Source organism: Dipodomys spectabilis, unplaced genomic scaffold, assembly GCF_019054845.1.
Source record: "Dipodomys spectabilis isolate Male_0828 unplaced genomic scaffold, ASM1905484v1 ptg000422l, whole genome shotgun sequence".
NCBI lineage: Eukaryota > Metazoa > Chordata > Mammalia > Rodentia > Heteromyidae > Dipodomys > Dipodomys spectabilis.
Genome location: NW_024871099.1, coordinates 6498950 through 6521630, shown reverse-complemented (window position 1 = coordinate 6521630; position 22681 = coordinate 6498950). Strand labels below are relative to the sequence as shown.

The 22681-nt window shown below is 53.8% G+C and overlaps 2 protein-coding genes across 2 annotated transcripts; one reads left to right on the top strand and one right to left on the bottom strand.

Moving 5' to 3' along the window:
* The first annotated feature begins 239 nt into the window (after positions 1 to 239).
* Bckdha (branched chain keto acid dehydrogenase E1 subunit alpha) lies at positions 240 to 17647 on the top strand. Its single transcript, XM_042668145.1, has 9 exons — positions 240 to 361; positions 12019 to 12198; positions 12295 to 12381; positions 14119 to 14227; positions 15160 to 15321; positions 15796 to 16002; positions 16227 to 16368; positions 16500 to 16671; positions 17172 to 17647. Exons 1-9 carry the CDS (start codon positions 254 to 256, stop codon positions 17340 to 17342), a joined length of 1338 nt encoding a protein of 445 aa, XP_042524079.1. The 5' UTR covers positions 240 to 253; the 3' UTR covers positions 17343 to 17647.
* A 621-nt stretch (positions 17648 to 18268) lies between these two features.
* Positions 18269 to 20237, bottom strand: B3gnt8 (UDP-GlcNAc:betaGal beta-1,3-N-acetylglucosaminyltransferase 8). Its single transcript, XM_042668133.1, has 2 exons — positions 20169 to 20237; positions 18269 to 19605 (listed from the first exon to the last, which is right to left on the bottom strand). Exon 2 carries the CDS (start codon positions 19570 to 19572, stop codon positions 18400 to 18402), a length of 1173 nt encoding a protein of 390 aa, XP_042524067.1. The 5' UTR covers positions 19573 to 19605; positions 20169 to 20237; the 3' UTR covers positions 18269 to 18399.
* Between the last annotated feature and the right edge of the window lie 2444 nt (positions 20238 to 22681).

The window sequence follows — 22681 nt, the reverse complement described above, 5'->3', positions numbered from 1 at the left end:
AATCCCCTACGGCTCTGCTCAGGTTGTCCTTTACATTGCCTATTTGATGAGAAACGACAATGAAACGATCAGCGCAATCGGGAGGGATGGATATATTATTTTCACCACATAGCTATACATTCTGGCTTCCTTGTGAGAGGAGACGCGCGTTTACTCGACAGAGTAGTGCCACTATTGGAGTCAGGCTTCGGAAGGGTCAGCTCCCCGTCTAACCTAGGCGAGGGGCGGAGCGCGGGGGAAGTTGTCAGCCAAGATGGCGGTAGCGTTCTCGGCGGCTCGGATGTGGAGGCGAAGCCGAGGCCTGGACCCGGCTGCCCTCCTGTTGCTGAGACGGCCTGGGACTCGGGGGGTGACTACTTCTGTGAGTACTGGGGTCCTCTGGGCGCAGGTTCCCTAAGAAGGGATAGGCTGTCTTTTGGGTTGTTTCTGAGTGTGGGGTCCTGGCAGGGTCGTCACGGGAAGAACTTTTTCCTTTTTCCTTCGGTCGTGGGGCCTGAACTCTGGGCCTGGGCACTGTCCCTCAGCTCTTCAGCTCAAGGCTAGCGCTCTACCATTTGAGCCACAGCGCCACTTCCGGCTTTTTCTGCTTATGCCGTGCTGGGGAATCGAACCCAGGGCCTCATGCATGCAGGGCAAGCGCTCTACCACTGAGCCACCTTCCCAGCCCCAGGAAGAACTTTTTTTTGGTGCCATTTCTGAGGCTTGAAGTCAGGGCCTGGACGCTATCCCTGAGGTTTTTTTTTTTTTTTTGCTTGTCTTATTCAGGCTGGTGCGAGAGTCTCAGGAACTTTTCTTCCCTAGCTAGCTTCGAACTGAGATCCTCAGCTCTCAGCCTCCTGAGAAGCTAGGACTTATAGGCATAGACACCAGCGCCCTGCTAAAGGGAAAACTTTATTTTATTTTTAAGATAGCTTTACAATGACTATGTAGCCCAGGCTGCCCTGGAACTTGTGATCTTTCTCGCTTCAGTCTTCCATGATTTCGGATTGACAGATGTGCTGCCACCATGCCTGACTAAGGCATGGTGAGTAAAGACCCCCTCCTGGAAGAGAGAAAGGAGAGATGAGGTCACCATCGTTTACTTTTGCAGGGCTTTGTATGCCTTTGCCCCTTGACCCACATTCGAATGTTAAGATGAATTGGGTTTCTTAAAACCTATTTAATTCCCGGTGGAAAAAATTTTAGGAACCTTTTGTGTTGCAAAAATTATGCAGAGGAGATGATCAATATATATTTTCCGAATTTATGAAGGTAGAAAAAAAGTGGGAGAGAGTTTCAGATAGGGCTTGTTGGCCAGGGTGCCAACAAGCTTCAAAACACTTGAGAATCCAGATGCCTGTGGCTCACACCTGTAAGCCTAGTTATCGGGGAGGCTGAGATTGGAGGATTGAGATTGGAAGCCAGCCTGGGCAGGAAAGCCCATAAGACTCTTATCTCCAGTGAACCACCAAAAAGCCAGAAGTGGAGCTGTGACTCAAGTAGAAGACTGCCAACCTTGAGTGAAAAAGCCAAACAAGAGCACAAGGCCCTGAGTTCAAGCCCCAGTACTGACTTGAGAAAGAAATCTAGTTGGAAGCCCCTGGCTGAAGGAAGAGAGGCAGTGAGCTGTGGAATGGCTTTGAACTAACATTTCAGGTAAGGTAGGAGTGGTGAAATAGTTAGGTTCTGGAGCTAGACCAAGTGAGTTATTAACCTTGCTCTACCTGTTTCCAGTTCTGTAATCCCAAACATATGTCTGGGTTTCATTTCCTCTCTGTAAAATGCTCATAGGGTTATTATAGCTATATATGTTGGGGCAATATACATATATATATGTATAATGTGTTATAGAAACTGTAATGTGTTATAGATACTAAAATATGGTGTATATTAGCTATATACCTAATATAGAACACATACTGTTAGGTATATATTGTTTATTATATCAGTAACAAAGTGGGCCTGGCACATCATAAAGGCAATAGGAAATTTGACTAGTGGCAACTGTTAGTGAGAGTGGGGAAGAAGGCTGATACTTACCTTTGGAGAGCAAAGAAGGTGAACTTGGGAGTAGAGTGTGGGCTAGATTGGCATTTCACTGGTGAAGGATCTCAAGATCTCTTGAAGTTATGTCTGACCCTCTCCCCACTTCATAAGGCAAGGAAGATGGAACCTGTAGGAAGAGCCTGTGGTTAGCAGGAGGAACATGGGAGGAAGTGAAGAGGATGGGCCAGGCATGAGGTGTGGGTACCTAGGAAGGGAGTTGTGGGAAACAGGTACATGCAGAGAATTGTGGGAGCAGGGTGGGGGCAGGGCAGTCGCCTGCTTGTAGGCTATTCTATGGCTCCTCCCCCCGCGCTAGTCAGATGCTATACAGCTGATCTTAGTGTCTGGCAGTCATTGGCAGACCTATACAGGCAGACCTAGAAGTGAGCAGTAGTATGTGACAGGCTGAAGAAAGCTCATTTGTAGCTGATTAAATCTGTTTTCCTCCTGGGTTATGCTCCCTGTTGATTTCCCTCGTCTCCTCTATTCATTTTTTGAGGGGTTAGGTGATTGGCTTAAGGCTAATGCTCTATCACTTCAGTGACAGTACCACTTCTGGCTTTTTTCTGAGTAGTTTATTGGAGATAAAGATTCTCACAGGGACTTCTCTGCCCAGGCTGGCTTTGAACCTCGATCCTCAGATCTCAGCCTCCTGAGTAGCTAGGATTACAGGCATGAGCCACCAGCTCACCATTCCCTTTCTCTCTTCTTCGTTTTCTCTCAGTTGTTCTAAATTTTTTGTTGTTGGGGGTGGTGGTTCTGGTACTTGAACTCTGGGACAGGGTGCTGTCCTGACCTCTTCAGCTCAAGGCAAACACTTGAGCCACTGCACCACTTCCTACTTGCTTTCTGGTGGTTAATTGGAGATAAGAATCTCTAGGACTTTCCTGCCTGAGCTGGCGAGCTGGCTTTGAACTATGACCCTCAGATCTCAACCTCCTGAGTAGCTAGGATTACAGGCCACTGGGACCCTGGCATTCATATGTGTGTGTGTGTGTGTGTGTGTGTATGTATATTGGGACCCTGGCATTCATATATATATATATATATATATATATATATATATATATATATATATATATATACACACACATATATATATACATATATATATATATATATATGTATGCACACACGTATAATTTTATTTATTTATTTTTTATTTTTTGTCAGTCATGGGGCCTGAACTCTGAGCCTGGGCTCTGTCCCTCAGCTCTTCAGCTCAAGGCTAGCACTCTACCACTGAGCTACAGCACCACTTCCTGCTTTTTTTGCTTATGTGGAACTGAGGATTTCAACCCAGGGCCTCAGGCATGCAAGGCAAGCACTCTACCACTGAGCCACCTTCCCAGCCCCCATTTTTTTTTTTTGGTTGGTTGTGGGGCTTGAACTATGGGCCTGGGCGCTGTCTCTGAGCTCTTCTGCTCAAGGCTAGCACTCTACCATTTGAGCCACAGTACCACTTCCGATTTTCTGGTGGTTTATTGGAGATAAGAGTCTCACAGAGGGACTGGGAAGGTGGCTCAGTGGTAGAGCGCTTGCCTTGCATGCCTGAGGCCCTGGGTTTGATTCCTCAGCACCACATAAGCAAAAAGAAAAAAGCCAGAAGTGGCCCAGAGTTCAGGCCCCACAACCGGACCCCCCCCCAAAAAAAAAAGTCTCACAGACTTTCCTGCCCGGGCTGGCTTTGAACTTTGATCCTCAGATCTCAGCCTCCTGAGTAGCTAGGATTACAGGCATGAGCCACCATTGCCCAGCCCTTTTCTGTTTATGTGGTACTGAGGAATTGAACCCAGGGCTTCATACATGATAGGCAAGCACTCTACAACTGAGCCACATTCCCAGGCCCCTCACCCCAAAATACGTTTTTTCTTTGTCTGTCATGGGGCCTAAAGTCTGGGCCTGGGCGCTGTCCCTCAGCTCTTCAACTCAAGGCTAGTGCTCTACCACTTGAGCCACAGCCCAGAGCCTCATGCATGCAAGGCAAGCACTCTACCACTAAGCCAACTTCTCAACCCCTAAAATATATATATATATATATATATTTTTTTTTTTTTTTTTTTTGTCAGCCGTGGGGCTTGAACTCTGGGCCTGGGCGCTGTCCCTCAGCTCTTCAGCTCAAGGCGAGTGCTCTACCACTTGAGCTACAGCGCCACTTCCGGTTTTCTGGTGGTTTATTAGAGATAGTAATCTCATGGTCTCTCCTGCCCGGGCTGGCTTTGAACCGCGATCCTCAGATCTCAGCCCCCTGAGTAGCTAGGATTATAGGCGTGAGCCACCAGCGCCCGGCTAAAATATTTTATAAAATTGTATTTTTTAAGGAAGTTTGAGTTTTGAACTCAGAGCCTTACCTCCCTGAGCCATGTCTCTGGTCTTGTTTTGTCTATGCTTTTTGCTTGGACTGAATCTTGCTACCTCTAGGTATTTCTACAGCTAGAATTACAGGAGTGAGCCCCTGAGCCTGGCTGTCTCTACATTTTTGTTGTTGTTGTTGGTCATGGGGCTTGAACTCAGAGCTCAGACTCTGGGCACTGTCCCTAAACTTCTTTTGCTCAAGGATAGCACGCTACTGCTTGAGCCACAGTGCTACTTCTGGGTTTCTCTGTGTACGGGTACTGAAGAATCGAACCCAGGGCCTTATGAATGCTAGATAAGCACTACTAAGCCACATTCCTAGCCCCCTCCCTACTTTTTTGAGTAGAAGAAAGGGACAGAAGTAGTAGTCAAATGCTGTCCAGTTGAGTAGGCACCAGCCACACATAGCTACTAAACATTTCTTTTTGTGTGTGTGTGCAGATCTGGGTCTTGAACTCAGGGCCTGAGTGCTGTCCCTGAGCCACTTTGTGCTCCAGGCTAATATTCTACCACTTGAGCCACAGCGCCACTTTTGGCTTTTTTGAGTAGTTTCTTAGAGATAAGAGTCTCTCAGTCACTTTTCTGCCCAGGCTGGCTTCAAACCCTGATCCTCAGATCTCAGCCTCCTGAGTAGCTAGGATTACAGGCATGAGCCACTAGCACCCAGCCTACTAAACATTTTAAATGTGACTAACAACTGAAGAAATAAAGTTGTATTTGTTTTTATGTGTGCTGGTATAAAGATTTGAACTCAGGGCCTCTTGTTCTCACTAGGGCTTGGCACTCTACCATTTGTACTTCAAGTTCCTTGTTGTTTGTTTATGTGTGTGTCAATCCTGGGGCTTGTACTCAGGGCCTGGGTGCTGTCCTTGACCTTTCTTGCTGAAGCCTTAAGAGTATGGTACCACTTGAGCCACAACTCCACTTCCAGCTTTTTGGTGGTTAATTGGAGATAAGAATCTCATGGACTTTTCTGCTAGGCCTGGCTTTAAATTGTGATCCTCAGATAATCAGCTTCCTGTGTAGCTAGGAGTATAGGCATGAGCCACCAGCACCTGGCTTCCCAGATGTTTTGAGAACTCAGGGCAAAGAGGAGAAAGGAAACCCATGAGTCAATTTGTAGCTATTGCTCCAGGGCCAGGTCATACCTAGCCAAACATTCACCTCTGTGACTCCAGCTTCTGTGAGTGGAGCCCTTAACCTGCTGGAAATCAGGGGGCAGTCAGGGCTCATCATTAGCTAGGTTCTTTCTGCAGCCTAGCTGTTTTTTTGGAGACCTCTCTGGGGGATCCAGCGTCCTGTGTAGTATCTTCAGGTGTAGGAGCCAGCACTGTGGGGGTGAGTGGAGGTGCTCATTACTGATAATTCTGACTTGGGCTAGAACTGTGGCTTAGTGGTAGAGTGTTTGCCTAGCATGCGTGAAGCCCTGGGTTTGATTCCCCAGTACCATATAAGCAGAAAAAGTCAGAAGTGGCACTGTGGCTCAAGTGGTAGAGCTGCAAAAGCAGCTCAGGGAGTGCCCAGGCCCTGAGTTCAATCTCCAGGACTGGCAAAAAAAGAAAAAAATTCTGACTTTTGGAGACCAGTTCCCTCAAGGCTTAAGGCCTTAAGAAGTCTGCCTTGGTCTTGCACATCATGAAGCACTCTTTGATATACAATGCCAACTCACATTCATTATTACATTAGTTTTGCCCCAGTACCAGCAAAATTTAAAAATAATCTGCAAATTGACTTTGTGATTCTATAACACAAGTATTCCAGTGAGGAAATCAGTTTTATAAAGAGAGGAAAGGCTGACGAATGTAGATGTAAGAATCAATGAACAGAATGATCCATTCCAAGTTAACTTTCCTAGCTAGTGGGAGGTTGAGAATGGGAGGATTGTGGTTTAAGGCCAGAGAGGATCTCACTCCAGTAGCCCAGACTAGTCTCAGACTCAAGATCCTTCGGCCTTAGGCTTTCTGAGTACTGGGATGATAGGTGAGCACTGCCACATTTGGCTTTCATTGCTTTACATTTTAAATAAAATTTAATTTCAATTAAATTTTGAAACAAAAGTTCTTGATATATAATCCAAGCTGGCCTAGAATTCACAATCCTTCTCCCTCAGCTTCCTGAGTGCCGGGATTATATAGGTGTGCACCACAACCGTGGCCAGCTTCTACAGATCATTAAGCATGTGCTCTGAACCCCTTGTGTGTGTTATCCAAGGATAATAGCCACGATCCTCCGATCTTAGCTAGGCTCGGGCCACCAGTGCCCCACCCTGTTTTTTTCATTTGTAACAAAAGTATGAAGACAATCAGAAAGGAAGTATTTGTGGAACCCTGCAGTGAGCTCACACATTGGAGTCCAGGTCAGGCTGACTCCAGAGTCAGGGTAACCCTCTCATTCCTTCCTTGATTAATTGACTATCAGGCACTTGTGTGTGTCATCCTGGATGCCAGGAGGTAACATGTGGGAGACGGACCCAACACAAAGAACCTTGTAGGCTGATGTACCAGTCCGGCTGTGGCAGGCACTTGCAGTGGAGAGCGAGTTGCTGTGATCGGCCGGCTGCCTCCTCCTCGCTCTGGGAGGGCCCATCTGCCCCGGTGGCACCAGGCCTGAACCTGCCCTGCCTTGGGGAGTGTAATTTCCTCCCCACCACAAATGCACTTAATCCTGCCCATGTGCCCACCCATATGTCTGTGCCCCCTCGCTGGAACCTGGCAGCTGGCTGCAGCAGTGAAGGGGAGGGAGGGGACTCTAGAGATGCAGCCATGCAGACCCCAGCCTGCTTTAGCTTGAGGAAGCCACACTGCTGTGCTGGGGCTTGAAGTCAGAGCCTCAGGCTTTTGTCCCGCCACTGAATCACTCCTTCTCTCCGAGCACTTTTTGCTGTCGTCATCATCATCATCATCATCATCATCATCATCATTGTGCTGGTGCTAGGGCTTGAACTCAAGGCCTAAATGCTGTGCCTTAGCTTTTTCACTCAAGGCTGGCACTACACCACTTGAGCCACAGCTCTACTTTCACCTTTTTTTGGTAGTTAATTAGGAATAAGAGTCTCACAGACTTTCCTGCCCAGGCTGGCTCTGAACTGTGATCCTTGGATCTCAGCCTCCTGAATAGCTAAGATTATAATTGTAAGCCACAGGCATCTGGCTGCTTTGTGTGTGTGTGTGTGTGTGTGTGTGTGTGTGTGTGTGTGTGTGTGTGTGTGTGTGTGTGTGTGTGTGTGTGTGTGTGTGTGTGTGTGTGTGTGTGTGTGTGTGTGTGTGTGTGTGTGTGTGTGTATACGTATGCCAGTCCTGGGGCTTGAACTCAAGGCCTGGGCGCTGTCCCTGAGCTTCTTTTGCTCAAGGCTAGCACTATACCGCTTGAGCCACAGTGCCACTTCTGGCTTTTTCTGTTGATGGGGTACTGAGGAATTGACTCCAGGGCTTCATGCATGCTAGGCAAGCGCTCTACCACTGAGCCACCTTCCCAGCCCATCTGGCTGCTCTTTATTTTTATTTTTGTTTATTTTTGTGCTAGTATTGGGGCTTGAACTCAAAAATCTTTATTTAGTGTTTGTTTGTTTGTTTGTTTTTTGGGGGGGGTCTGGTCGTGGGGCCTGAAGTCTGGGCCTGGGCGCTGTCCCTCAGCTCTTCAGCTCAAGGCTAGCGCTCTACCACTTGAGCCACAGCGCCACTTCCGGCTTTTTTCTTTTTGCTTATGTGGTGCTGAGGAATCGAACTCAGGGCCTCTGGCATGCAAGGCAAGCGCTCTACCACTGAGCCACCTTCCCAGCCCTATTTAGTGTTTTTTTGTTGTTGTTGTTTTTGCGAGTCCTGGGGCTTGAACTCAGGACCATGGCACTGTCCCTGAGCTTCATTTTGCTCAAGGCCACTTTGCTCTACCACTTGAGCCACAGTGCCACTGCCTGTTTTCTGGTGGTTAATTGGAAATAAGAGTCTCATGGACTTTTACTTCCAGGGCTGGCTTTGAACCATGATCCTCAGATCTCAGCCTCGTGAGTAGCTACGATGACAGGCATGAGCCACTGGCGCCCAGCCCTATTTTTTTATTTACTTTTTTTGGATAACATTTTCTTGTTTTTTGCCCAGGATCTGCCTTGGACTGTGGTCCTCCTACCTGAACCTCAAGCATCGCTGAGATTACAGATGTATATGCTACATGCAGCTTGTTTTCTGAAATGATGTCTCATTAACTTTGTTGTTGTTGTACCATTGGCTTTGAACTTTACTCCTGCCATCTCTGACTCTCAAGTAGCTCAGATGACAGACAAGTGCCCCTGTGCCCAGCCAAAGCTTGGGTGTGGGGGCCTGAATCAGCCCTGCCGGGTTGGAAGGTGTGATGTAGATTCCACCCCCCGCCCCCCAACCCCTCACCCACAAAGGTTGAGGCCTGGTGTCAGCCATTTTGTATTTCCCTGGCTCTCATTTTCCACTCCACAATGGCAAGTCATCCTAATGCCCTGAAAACGCGGGCGGGATATGCAAAGCACAGCCTGGCACCCATCTCATTGGTCCTGCTGAAGCGGTATCCTTTCTCTGATTGTAACAGCCAAAGTTCTCCATGCTGCTCGGTGACCAGGCAGTCAGGAGGCTGAGTGATGGAGAAAGAGCTTCATTAGCACTAAAACAGCATTGCTGGCTATCAGGCTGTCTCTTCCTTCGGTGCTTCTCCCTTCTGCCCTAGGGGAGAGTCATTTCCTCCAGCTTTCCAGGGTTCATATCAGGGGAGGTATGTGGGTCCCAGATAGGTGGGTGCCTCCGTGGTCCAGTGTTTTGAAAAATAGCCTCTTTTGGAATGTGGGCTGTGGCCATCTTATCTCATGTAGGTGAACCAGCAGGAGTTGCAGTGCAGTGGGCGGAACAATCAGCGTGTCTGTGGTGATTCAAGTGACTTGTGTCTGGTTTTTGTTGTAAACATCGTTTCTGGCAAGCCCCCAGTTCTCTTGTCTCTTGGGACCTGGGCTGTGTGCAGGGAGGTTTGTGCATTCCTAGTTGGCTTAATTGTGCAGTAAATCTGTAAAAGAGATCAGCAGAAGCTGAGCATTGGTGACTCATGCCAGGTCATCCTCGCTACTCAGGAAGCTGAACTCTGAGGATCATGGTTTGAAACCAGCCTTGCAGGAAAGTCTGTGAGGCTCTTAGCTCCAGTGAACCACCAAAAAGAAGTGGAGCTGTGGCTCAAGTAATAGAGTGCTATCTTTGAGTACAAAAGCTCAGGGACAATGCTCAGGCCCTGAGTTCAAGCCCCACGATTGGCCAAAAAAAAAATCAGCAGAGACCGAGAAACCCCTGGGCATCAGGGCTCCATGGGGTGGGGGAGAGAGCACGGTACCCTTTTGTGACCTGGTGAGGTGTGGTGCACCACAGGACTCCTCCCCACTGCACACCTTCTGGTCCCCACGTTCTTCACTCCTTGGCCTTTGCATATAATGTTCCCCCTTGCCCAGAATGTTCCTCCTGGGCTGCTTGTGTCCTGTGTGGCCCAAATCACCTCCTCAGAAGAGCCTTCTCGGCCTCTCCTGTGGGAGGGCTGGAATCACCACCTCTTTGCACGCCCAGCCCCTGCTCTCCTCCCTGAAACCTTGTACAGGGTTAGGAACAGAGCAGGGGCTCAAATATTTGTTGAGTAGGCTGGTGGATCTTACTGCAGGAGCCAGAGCTGGTGGAGAGGGGTCAGAAGCTTATGGAAGGGTTTGCCAGGCTGTGGGAAAGGAGGTCTCTGGAGAACAGGGGAAGGGAGGGGAGGAAAGGGAGAGGAGAGAAAGAGGCAGGGAGAAGAGAGTGGAGGTATGGTAGAATTCCCAGCCAGCATCTTTTCTGCATTGAATCTATGTCTTCCAGACACTGACCCTATGTCTTGTGGACATTCTGCTGAATATTTTACATACACAGTCTTTAAACCTCATAATATTTTCACCAAGTGAAAGGCAGGGAACACATGAAAAAAAGATTTAAACCGAGGCAGTCTGGCTCTTAAAAGCTGGAAGCCTTATTTGAGCATAGTAGTACACTCTTGTAATCCCAGTCCTTGGGACAATGAGGGAGGAAAATCCTAAATTCAAGACTAGCCTGTACTGGGGCACTGGTGGCTCACACCTATAATTCTAGCCAACGGTGGAGGATTACAGTTTGAAGCCAGCCCAAGTGGGAAAGTCCACAAGACTCTTTTGTTGTTGTTGTTGTTGTTGTTGTTGTTGTCGTCATCATCATCATCATCATTGTCATCATCGTCGTCATCGTTGTTGTTGTCATTGTTGTTGTCGGTCGTGGGGCTTGAACTCGGCCTGGGTACTGTCCCTCAGCTCTTCAGCTCAAGGTGAGTGCTCTACTGCTTGAGCCACAGTGCTCCTTCTGGTTTTCTAGTGGTTTATTGGAGATAAGAGTCTCAGAGTCTTTCCTGCCCAGGCTGGCTTTAAAAGGTGAGCCTCAGACCTCAGCCTCCTGAGTAGCTAGGATTACAGGAGTGAGCCACCAATGCCCAGCTTCCATGAGACTCTTATCTCCAGTGAATCAGAAAACTGGAAGTGGAGCTGTGGCCCAAAGTAGTAGAGTACTAGCCTTGAGCAACAGAGATCAGGGATAGTATCTAGGACATAAGTTCAAGCCCCATGACTGACCAAAAAAAAAAAAAAAGACTAGGCTAGGCCAACTTGTATCAAAAACAGAAAAAAATAAAAGAAACAAAAAAAGACCTAAGTTTGGGGCTGGCAAGGTGGCTCAGTGGTAGAGCGCTTGCCTTGCATGCATGAGGCCCTGGGTTCGATTCCTCAGCACCACATAAAAAGAAAAAAACAGGAAGTGGCGCTGTGGCTCAAGTGGTATAACGCTAGCCTTGAGCTGAAGAGCTGAGGGACAGCTCCCAGGCCCAGAGTTCAGGCCCACGACCGGATCCAAAAAAAAAAAGAGCTAAGTTCTCTTCTGGGTGGTCTCCTTAGTATGTGGTATTGGGGTCAGTAGGGAAACTGGGTGGGAATGAGTGCCAGCCTTAGAAGTGGGAGATGGAGAAGTGTTTATGGCCAGCCAGGGGAGATCGTGGACGTCACAATGAAGAGTATAAGCCTGTGGACGCTCTTTAAGAACTCTATGTGGGGTGTGTATTTTTGTTTGTTCGTCCTGATGCTGGGGCGTACAGCCAGGGCCCAGGCTTGCAGAGTGAGTGCTCTGCTATTTCTAGATGTTACTGTTTGTGTTCTGATCTTACAGATGAGGAAACTGAGACACACACTGTAATAACTTGCCAAAGGTGTCACCATATGAGTGTGTTAAAGGCCCCATGTGTTGGCAAATCCCAGCAGCTCGAGAAGTGGAGGCAGCAGTATTGCAGTTTAACGTTTGCCCAGGCAACAAGCTCCACTAATAAAAAGTTGGGTGTAGGGGTTCACACCTATCATCTCAGCTATATAGGAAATATAATAGGATCATAGTCCAGGCCCACTTGAAGAAAATCAGGAAAGCAAAAAGGACTGGGGGTTTGGTTCAAGTGCTCTGGTAAGAGCAAGGCCCTGAGTTCAAACCCCAGCATGTGTGCTTGCGCACACACACCCCTCCCCCCCCCCCCCCCCAGAGTCCAGGCCACCAGGGCTGAGTGTTGTGGAGCTTGCTACTGCCCCTAACACTGGCCCCTTTCCCCCAGCATCCCTGCAGGCAGCAGCAGCAGTTCTCATCCCTGGATGACAAGCCTCAGTTTCCGGGGGCCTCCGCCGAGTTCGTAGACAAACTGGACTTCATCCAGCCCAATGTCATCTCCGGAATCCCCATCTACCGCGTCATGGACCGCCAGGGCCAAATCATCAACCCCAGCGAGGACCCCCATGTGAGGCTGCTCCCTGCTCCGCCCCCCCACTCCCAAGCCCCTTGCCCACATCCCCTCTAGTCCTGACTTCCCCTGTCTGCCTGTGTATCTTCACAGCTGCCCCAGGAGGAGGTACTCAAGTTCTACAGGAGCATGACGCTGCTCAACACCATGGACCGAATCCTTTATGAGTCCCAGCGGCAGGTGTGTGTGTGTGTATGTGTGTGTGCACACGCGTGTGCGCACACGTGTCTGCGCACGCACTCTAGCACGCACATGCTTGGGGTCGTGTGCATGCACATGTGCGACCAGAGGGCCCCTTCCGGGAGTAGGAGGATGGAGATCCTCTGGCCATGGGGATTTTGAGGCTCCAGAAGAATAGGGTGGGGGGTTGTCCAGCCCAAGGACAGAAGGATGGACTTCGTCACTAAAAACACATACTGTGTGCCTAGCTCGGCACTCTGTTAGGAGAGGGCAGAGGGACAAGGCCCAGGCCGGCCGCAGTCTTCTGGATTTCAGCCACCTGAGTAGGATTATAGGTGAGAGCCGCTAGTTCTTGGTCCTTTTCTTTCTGCATGTGTTGGCCACCTTGGTTTTGTTTATTTAGAAAATGTTTTCATACTGATACTAAAACTTGAACTCAGGACGTAGGCACTGTCCCTTAGCTTTCTTATTCAAGGCTGATGCTCTACTACTTGAGCCACACCTCCATTTCTGGCCTTTTTTGGGGGGGGGAATTAATTTCTGCCTAGGCTGGCTTTCAACCTTGATCCTCACATCTCAGCCTCCTGAATAGTTAGGATGACAGGTATAAGCCAGTGGCACCCGGCTTAGAAGAAAGCGCAGGTGGCTCACGCCTGTCATCCCAGCTACACAGGAGGCTGAGGATAGAGATTCAAAGCCAGCCTGGACAAAAAAAAAGTCTCCTGAGACTCTTATCACCAATGAATCACTCAAAAACCTGAAGTGGTGCTGTGGCTCAAAGTGGTAGAGCACTAGCCTTGAACAAAAGAGCTCAGGGACAGTGTCCAGGCCCCGAGTTCAAGCCCCATAATCAACAAAAAAAAAGCAAGAAAGCACTTGTTCAGCAGCTGCAAAACCAGGCCCACATATGTAGCATGTGGAGGAGAGCACATGCCAGGAGTTCTGCAGCTCTGAGCCAGACTTCTCGGAGCCCTGGACCTAGTTGGCATCTCTCTTCAGTGCTTCACAGCAGGCTCAGGCTTGCAGACTTGCCTTCCCCGTGTCCTCCTGTGGTCTAGGTCTTAGAGGCCCCCTCTGCAACCTGGGACCCCGCATTTTATCTTTCCCACCTTCCCCTGGCCTCCCTTTTCTCCCTTCAGTCTCCACTTCCAGGTGCTGCCTTAGAAGTATTCAGTGGTTTAGCAGCCCTGCCAGGCACCCAGCCTCTGTCTCTGCTTTACCCTTTTGGTGTGTTAGTACCTGGGCATGTTGCCTCATGCTCACAGAATGGTTGCCACGGGTTGAACATCATGGCTCTGCGCAAGGTAGAAGGAGGTGGAGGCAGAGATGGTGCCAGCAGAGGCTTCTTCCGTTGTCCAGAAGGCAAAGGCAGACTTCCTCTGCAGCTTCTGGCTAATACTGACCCACTTCGGGCTGCCACGAAGACCAAGAACACGAGTGTGTTCGGCAGGCCTTGGGAGCTGGCCGGGCACCTGGGTGGTCCCCTCCATCACCACTAACAGCTTTTGAAGACTCACCCCTCTGCCCCTCCCTGGCTGCCAGGCCACCGCCTCCTCTCCTGGCTCACTGCCACCACCTGTTGAGAGACTTGTGAAATACAAGGGTGAACTCACTGCCCCTCTGAGGGCCATCAGCAGCAGGGAGGCGGCTGGATTAGGGCGTGCTGTCAGTGGACAGGGTCACACAGTTCTGTTACTGCCCGGTGTAACCTCCACGTCCGGGTCTTGCCACCCCCAGGGCCGGATCTCCTTCTATATGACCAACTACGGCGAAGAGGGGACCCACGTGGGGAGTGCCGCTGCCCTGGACAGCACAGACCTGGTGTTTGGCCAGTACCGGGAGGCAGGTACGTCTGCCCATGGCTCAGCCCTGGGGTTCCCTCTGGGGCCTACACATCCTCCCCACAAGTGCTCTCCCATGGACATCCACGAAGCCAGAGGAGGCGTGGGCCACCCCTCCCCTCCCCTGAAGGCCAGGGAGGGAAGGGACTGTGTCTCATCTGGGCGTGTGGCGTGTGCGGTCCACCCAGTGCAGTGTCCTGAGTGGAGGCTGGGGTGAAGCTAAACGCCCACAATTGGAGGCAGGACACCGAGCCAGCACCGCAGGCGCAGCTCAGGGCTGCTTAGTCAGGAGCTGTGCCTTTTATGGCAGCTGGGCGTCTACCAGGGCTTTTGTTTGCAGAAAGGCCTTTACTGCTGGACTGTGGTGGACAGGTGTGAATTAGTGGCTGTACTGGCAAGAACCATATTACTTGGAACTCTTTAAAAAGTTTCCTGTGGCTGGGCGGGAGAGAGGGAAGGAGGGAAGGAGGGAGGGCGAGTCTTGGACTAGGGTGTGGCTCGGTGGTGAGGCCCTTATCTAGCATGCCTGGGGCCCTGCATTTCATATCTTGTACCATCAACAGAACAAAAGAGGAGGATTTCTGCCACCTCTTCACAAACTGGACTGTCTAGTCTGATCCTTAGAACAGGCCCAGGCTTTCTAGAAGGCCTGCTCACTGAGTCCTGTCTGTGGCACTTGCTGATTTCCGGGAACCTTTCACTTTGTCTACCTTTTACAGTTGTTGCTATCATTGTGTATTTGAGACCAGGGCTGGCCTGGATCTTGCGATCCTCCTACTTCAGCCTCCTGAGTGCTGGGATCATAGGCATCCGCCACCATACCCCTTTCTGTGTCCACACTGGGAATCAGGCACTTTGGGGAGCAAGAGGCTGGCCCTGGGTAACCCACAGATTGGGTGTTTACTTCCACCCCCTCACAGCTGCCTCCTCGTCCTAGGTGTGCTGATGTATCGCGAGTACCCCCTGGAACTCTTCATGGCTCAGTGCTACGGCAACATGAGCGACCCCGGCAAGGGGCGCCAGATGCCCGTGCACTATGGCTGCAAGGAGCGCCACTTTGTCACTATATCCTCTCCACTGGCCACGCAGATCCCTCAAGGTCCTGACCTGCCGCACACCCCTCACCATGGGCCCAGCCTTCAGAGCCTGGCCCAGGCCCTGGGAGGCTGTGTCCCCCTGGGGCTAGCGTGACCCCACTCTGGATTTCCCAGACTCTGGTCCCCTTCCCCTCACTGTCCTTGATCATAAGGTAAAAGCCATTATGAGCCCTTGTCCCCACTAGGAAGAGCAGAGAGGAAGTCAGAGGGGAGGGGCAGGTGGGGACAGTGGGCCTTGTCACCTGTAGAGTCCCCAGAGCTCAGCCTAGGTCCCCTCACCACCGTCTGTAGAAAGGGGACCACTCAGGGTACCAGACCTGCACAGGGATTGGACCCCCTCACTGCCCCCTTCTGGTGTTGGGTGGGCCCTCCCAGAGTGACCACCTGAGCGAAGCCCTGAGGGCGGGTTGCGGGTTGTGGCAGCAGTGGGCTGTGGTTGGGGTCTCTCAGCTCACAGCCCTCTTCTTCCCGGGCAGCTGTGGGAGCGGCCTATGCGGCCAAGCGGGCCAACGCCAACCAGGTGGTCATCTGTTACTTTGGAGAGGGGGCGGCCAGCGAGGGCGATGCCCACGCCGGCTTCAACTTCGCCGCCACCCTCGAGTGCCCCATCATCTTCTTCTGCCGGAACAACGGCTACGCCATCTCCACACCCACCTCCGAGCAGTACCGGGGGGATGGCATCGGTAAGGGCCCCCCCCCAGCACCCCACTCCTACCTTGCTCTTTTCCTGTGATATCTGGTACCAGGGAAGGCACAGGAGTTGGTGAGGGAGCCTGTCTGGCTCTCTTCCCTCCCTTCCTCCCTCCCTCTGCCTTCCTGCCCCCCTCTTTGCTTGGGGGCCCTCCCGTCCCCCCCATTTTCCTCATCTGAGCCCTGGGCCCGACGGACCTTCCTCCCATCCCCGCAGCGGCACGAGGCCCCGGCTACGGCATCATGTCCATCCGCGTGGACGGCAACGATGTGTTCGCCGTGTACAATGCCACCAAAGAGGCCCGGCGACGAGCTGTGGCCGAGAACCAGCCCTTCCTCATCGAGGCCATGACCTACAGGTGCCTGCCTTCCTCCCTCTACCCCCCCCCCCCCCCGTCGCTGTCCCCAAAACATGGCCATCATCCTGTGACATCTGTGGCCTGCCTCCCCACTCTGGGAGACCCCTCCTGACTCGGTTCCTCTGTGGCAGGATCGGCCACCACAGTACAAGTGACGACAGTTCGGCGTACCGCTCCGTGGACGAGGTGAACTACTGGGACAAGCAGGACCACCCCATCTCCAGGCTGAGGCACCATCTGCTCAGCCGCGGCTGGTGGGATGAGGAGCAGGAGCGGGCCTGGCGGAAGCAGTCGCGCAAGAAGGTGAGCGCCAGCCTCCGGGCACCCGGGCATGATGCTGTCCATCCTGAGTGTGGACAGTGCAACCAGCCATGTCCTCACAGTCCCTTCATCTTTGAGGAGGGCCCTGGGGCACCCACTTGAGAAGTGGGAGAATTGGGTCCACGTGTGGTGAGACTCCCCCACTCAGAGGCCAGCACCCACCCGCCTCAGCTGAGATTGTAGCCGGGGTGGCACTCCATGGTGAGGGCAGGCCTGGGGTCAGGCAAGGGCCATGCGTCCTGGCCACACCCCGAGGACATCATCCTAGATACGTCCCTTCCATCCTGTGCCCCTGAGCCCACCACTGAGAGACTACAGATCCCTGCACTAGTACAGTGCCAGGCTCCTGGCAAGCTGGCCTGCAAGGATCTGCCTGGTGCCTGCTGGGGATGGGGTGTGTTGGTTGTCCCCTGGCTAAGGTCCCTTAGGGAGGCCAGGCTGTGGGGGGGCCGCAGCCTCCCACCCTCTCATGTCCCCCCCAGGTGATGGAGGCCTTCGAGCAGGCAGAGCGGAAGCTGAAGCCCAACCCCAACCTGCTCTTCTCCGACGTGTACCAGGAGATGCCCGCCAGGCTCCGCAAGCAGCAGGAGGCCCTGGCCCGGCACCTGCAGGCCTATGGGGAGCACTACCCATTGGACCACTTTGACAAGTGAGGCCTCTTGTGCACAGTGGGGAGGGCTGGCCAGCCCCCCACAACGGACTCAGTGGGGAGGCCCCCAGCCAGCCAGACACCGCCTCTACGGCCTCACTCTCATCCCTGCTCTTCCAGGCTGGGCCACTTGGGGGCAGTGTTTGCAGCGGTTCCTAGGCTAGCCTGTTACAGTGCCTTCCCCAGGGGCCGGGCCAGGGCCTTGGCCCGGAAGCCCCTGTTTATCAGGGCTGGCCTCGGGCACAGCTCTGGAGCTTGCCTGGTGAGAGCTGGTCAGCAGATTGAATAAACTGACAACAGTTGGTTCTCTGCCTGCTCTGGTCCCTGCTTTCCAGGAGTTGGGGCACAGGGGTGAATCCAGCATGGTTGGCGTGGCACACCCTGGGCTTCTGCTTTTAGAGATTAAACCAAAGGCTTGCCACATCTGCTTCCCCTGGAAGCTTGCACAAGCCAAGCTGGAGGGTCGGCCTGGCCGATGAAGGGGGGTGGAGACTGCCACCTGCTCTCCTCCCATGGACTGACACAAGCCTGGCCGTGTCCAGGACGCCCATCAGACATGCCCAGCAAGGAAGGGGAGTCTGGTCGTGAGGGTCAGAACTCAGCTGAGCCTCATTCCATTCGGTGGGGATGGGGTTGGGGGGAATCACACACACACACAAAAACAACTCCAGGCCTTAGAGTGGGGAGTGCATTTTTCAAAGACAAGAAAGTAGACAAACTACCTGAGATGGACGCCAATGGCTGACACCTGTAATCCTGGCTACTCAGGAGGCTGAGCTCTGAGGATCACAGTTCAAAGCCAGCCCAGGCAGGAAAGTCCATGAGACTTATCTCCAATGAACCACCAGAAAACTGGAAGTGGTGCTGTGGCTCAAGGGGTGAGCGCTTGCCTTGAGCTGAAGAGTTCAGGGACAGCACCCAAGCCGAGTTCAAGTCCCAGGACAGACCAAACAAACAAAACTGCCAAGTTCCTGTCCAGAAGGGATCCAGGGAAGGTGGGGGAGGGCTGCCATACCGTCTGCATTCTCTCAGTCCCGGAGCTTGGCCTCACGCCTGGGGCCTCAGCACTGGAGCCGGGGGTCCTGCAGCTGCCTCCACAGCCGGATGCTGGTTTGGGGGCTGAGGGGCTGCACAAGCAGCAGGCCTTGGAGTGTGCAGGGGCTCACACCATGGCCTGCTGGCCAGGCTGTGCGGAAGCCTGGGTGGGCCCGGGGCACCAGGCCCAGGGCACGGAAGCAAAGGCCAGTGTAAACATCATCGAAGGGGAAGGGTGCCACACGGCCTGCCGCCTGCAACAGCCAGGGAGCCAGGCGCCCCGCGATCACGTAGCCACCCCCGCTCGTGTAGGCTGGGTAGCTGCCTTCATAGAAGGACTCTGGCACATAGAAGGGTTTTCCTGCATTCCGGAGGGGGTTGGCTTTGGTGAAGACCTCACCCAGGTAGAGACTTCGGGCCCAGGTAGGTGGCAGGGACTGCAGGTGTTCCAGCAGGGCAGGGATGTGTACAAAAGCATCATCCTGAACTTGCAGGACAAAACTGACATCCGGGCAGTGGTGGCCCAGCCAGGCGAACAGCTGCAGGTCTTTGAGCGTCCGGTTGTATGGGACATCCAGGAAGTCCCAGAGCAGCAGGTCCCGGTAGCGCCGGCTCTCCCAGGCCACCAGTGAGCTCAGGTCAGGTCCCCCGCTGCCCAGTGGGGACCCCAGCAGGAAGAGAAGCCGGACCCCAGGAACTGCACCGCCCCAGGTCTCCCTCACTGCCTGTCGTTCTGCAAAACGCCCTGGTTCCGACTTCACCGCCAACAGCAGGTAGGGGGCATCGGTGGCAGAGCAGCCTGCCACGGGGCTGGCTTCCCCAGCGGGCAGCCACCGTGGGAAGCTCCTGCAGGCTGCTGACAGCAAGAAGCGGTGCAAATCCTTGGGGTAGCTGGCAAAGTCGAGGATCTCGGCTGCTGCCGCAGCCCCCCAAGCCTGGCAATCCTCACTGGGCAGCACCCCCAACTGCCATTGCTGCTGGTTCCAGTAAGTGGCGGGCAGTGGGTAGGTCTGGCCCAGGCGGACAGAGAGGTTGGCAGGCAGGGTGGGCTCAGTGCTGGCTGTGGGGCTGGGCAGGGTGTCCCGGGATCCTGGGTAGGCCTTGCCGAGCCGGGGCTCTGACGTCCACTCGATGTACACTTTGAGGCCCAGGAGCGTGAGCAGCGCTGACAGGCAGAGTAGGCACTTGGGGCAGCGCATGACCCGGGCCCGGGCAATCTGCCACCTAGGAAGCTGCAAGGGGGCCACCCAGGGGTGAGGGCTGGGGCCTCCAGAGGGGGCCAGCCAGGCCTGGCCAGCAGCCTCAGTCTCCAGAAGACCCAGCCACTCGCTGACCCTAGGCAGCTGTCCCCTAGGACTCTAGATCAGGGCTCTCCCCCCCCCTTCTCTTGCTTTTCCTTCCTAGAAGCCAGGAGATGGACCTGTCCCCAGCCCCTCCCCGGTGCAGTCGCGCCTTGATGGCCAGCGCCCCACAAGTGAGCTCCTCAGCAGGAGCTGGTGTTAAACTGTAATTCTAACTACTCAGGAAGCTGAGATCGGGAGGACAGAGATTTGAAGCCAACCCGGGCAGGAAAACGAAAAGAAAAATCACCCATGAAGCAGCAAAATGCCGGGCCGTGGGCGTGGGTCAAGTAGTGAAGTGCCAGGCGAGAGAGCAAGAAAAAGCTGACCGAGAGGGAGCCGCGGAGTTCAAGCCCTGGAACTGGCCCAACAAACAAATCGGGGGTGCAGTGGGGGGAGGAACCCAGCCTCACCCCGGGAGCTGGGGGTGGGGGTCCCGGCTCCCCTGTACCCACCTCTGGGTCCGGCGCGGCTCGGGTCGGGCCCTGCCCCGGGGCTGCCTCCGCGCTGCCCCGGCCGGTGTCCGGCTGCGAGTGCGGCGGGGAGGGAGGGGAGGAGAGGGGGGGAGGGAGGGAGCGGGGCCCCAGGGGCCGGGCGGGGCCGGGGCGGGGCCGAGGGCCGGCCGGGGAACGGGAGGCCGGCCCGGGGGACGCGGGCGGGCGTGTTGGGGCTGGCTAACTGCGGGGAGCGTGCTGGGGTGACCGCCGGCGCGCGGGGTCACCCCGCCAGGCCGGAGGGGGGGGCGGGGAGGGCGGGGCCGCCCGGGGCCCTGGAGCACCGAGCGAGTCCCAGAGGGGAAAAGAGGGGGGCGAGGTCTGGGCGGGGCCCGGCCTGGGGGCGCCCCGACGTGCTGAGGGGGCTGGGGGGGGAGGGGATCGGGGCCGGGGGAGGGGTGGGGTGGGGTCAAGAGTCAGCCCGGGAGACCTCGGTTGGGCGGAGGGGGGGGGGGCGATGAGCTGAGGTGAGAGGCGTGGGAAGGGGGAAACTGAGGCCGGGAGAGCAGCTGGGGTTGGGGAGAGGCCGGGAAGGATCCGGAAAGGAAGGGCGCTAGAGGATGCCGGGGTGGGGAGCCCCGGGGTGCGGCCGACCCCGCCGCCACCCTCCCACTGAACAATCCCTCGGTGCCCGCCCCGCCCCGCCCCGGGGCCGCCCCGCCCTCGCCCCGCGCGGCCGCGCGCCGCCGGGCCCGCCCACCCCCGGGGACCGTGGGGTGTCTGCCCGTGTTTATCTTGCGGCCCTCCCGGGGCCCTGACTGTTGGGGCTGCCTGCTGTCTGGGGAGCCTGGGAGTTGGGGGCTGGGGCCTCTGCCTTTCCAGATCTTTCCAGGACCTCGTGGTGGTGGAAGTCAGGGGCCTCACCGAGCCTGGGCACACACCCCCCACCATCCCAGAGAAGGAGATCTGTCCTGAGATCACCCCACAAACCCCCCCAACGTCTGTCGGCCCTGATTTCCTCCCCGCCCCAGCTGTGAATAATGGAGCCCCCCTGCCAGACCCTCCACCCCGCAACAGCTGGAGGAAGGGAGTGAGGAGGAAATGGGGGTGGCTAATGGAATAAGAGCTAGATGGGGAACTCTGCCAGGGACTGGGCTGGGCCAAGCCCACTTCACCCCAGGGCTTAAATAGAGAAGGGTTCAAGGGATCCCTGAGTTCTCCTGGCTCATCTGACTGCCTCCTTTGAGAAACCTCCGCCCTCCCCCAGCTTCTGATTGTGTGTTCCAGCCTGGGTCCAGTCAGGAAGGAGAAGCCAGGCCCGCAGCCGGAACAGGGTTCAGTTCTGAGTGGTTACAGCCGTAACATGCAATTGGGCAATGAGGAGTGGGTGGCTGTGGAGTTTCTCCTGGTGCACCCTAGTTATGAGGATGTGCAGGTGGTGTGATTATTCCTAGGCTAATTAAGCCTTTGCTAACTGTAGGTTTCTGGTGGGTCCAAGTTCCAGTGAAACAAACAAGTAGCTCTTAGAACCACCTCCAGTTGAGCACCTTGGCTCACACCTGTAATCCTAGCCATTAAAGAGGCCTAGGCAGGCAAATCTGACTCTTATCTAACCAATAAGAAAAGCCAGAAGTCTGTGCTGGGAATGTGGCCTAGTGGCCTAGTGGTAGTCTTATGCCTAGATAAGGATCCCCAAAGACCACCAAGGAGCCGAATCCCATGCAAGCACACCAGCCTCGTTTATTACAAGCTCAAGACACACAACCATCACCCACACAGCGGGTCAGAGTTGAGAGCCATGACCCTTCCTTCAGCAGGGTTTTTATAGGGTTTCAGGGACATTCTATACACCATAGCATCACTTAGCAAATCATATCACACCACGGGAAATTAATAAAATAATTCTAAAAGATGATTAGCATCACCAGTGGTAGGAACTGACCAGGGACTGGTGGGTTGGCTGGTTCATGGGGCTGATGCTCTTCAAAATGACTGGATAAAGCAAATGATCTCGGGCCGGGAAGGTGGCTCAGTGGTAGAGCACTTGCCTTGCATGCCTGAGGCCCTGGGTTCGATTCCCCAGCACCCTATAAGCAAAAAGAAAAAAGCCAGAAGTGGCGCTGTGGCTCAAGTGGTAGAGCGTTAGCCTTGAGCTGAAGAGCTGAGGGACAGAGCCCAGGCCCAGAGTTCAGGCCCCACAACCGGACCCAAAAAAAAAAAAAAAAAAAAAGCAGATGATCTCAGCTGAGACCAAGTGGTCTTTAACTTGCAGGAACATTTGGAACTTAGCTGTAGTTAGTGGAATTTACCAGAAAGGGGATTGTTCCTGGAATTTGGGCTCAAAGGGAGTTGCTGATACAGTCCCTGGAGTTTCAGTTATAGTGTCTGAACAGGATGGAATCTAAACCTAAACTAGCTATATTATATATATATATATATAATTTTTTTTTTTGTAGGTCATGGGGCTTGAACTCTGGGCCTGGGCGCTGTCCCTCAGCTCTTCAGCTCAAGGCGAGCGCTCTACCACTTGAGCT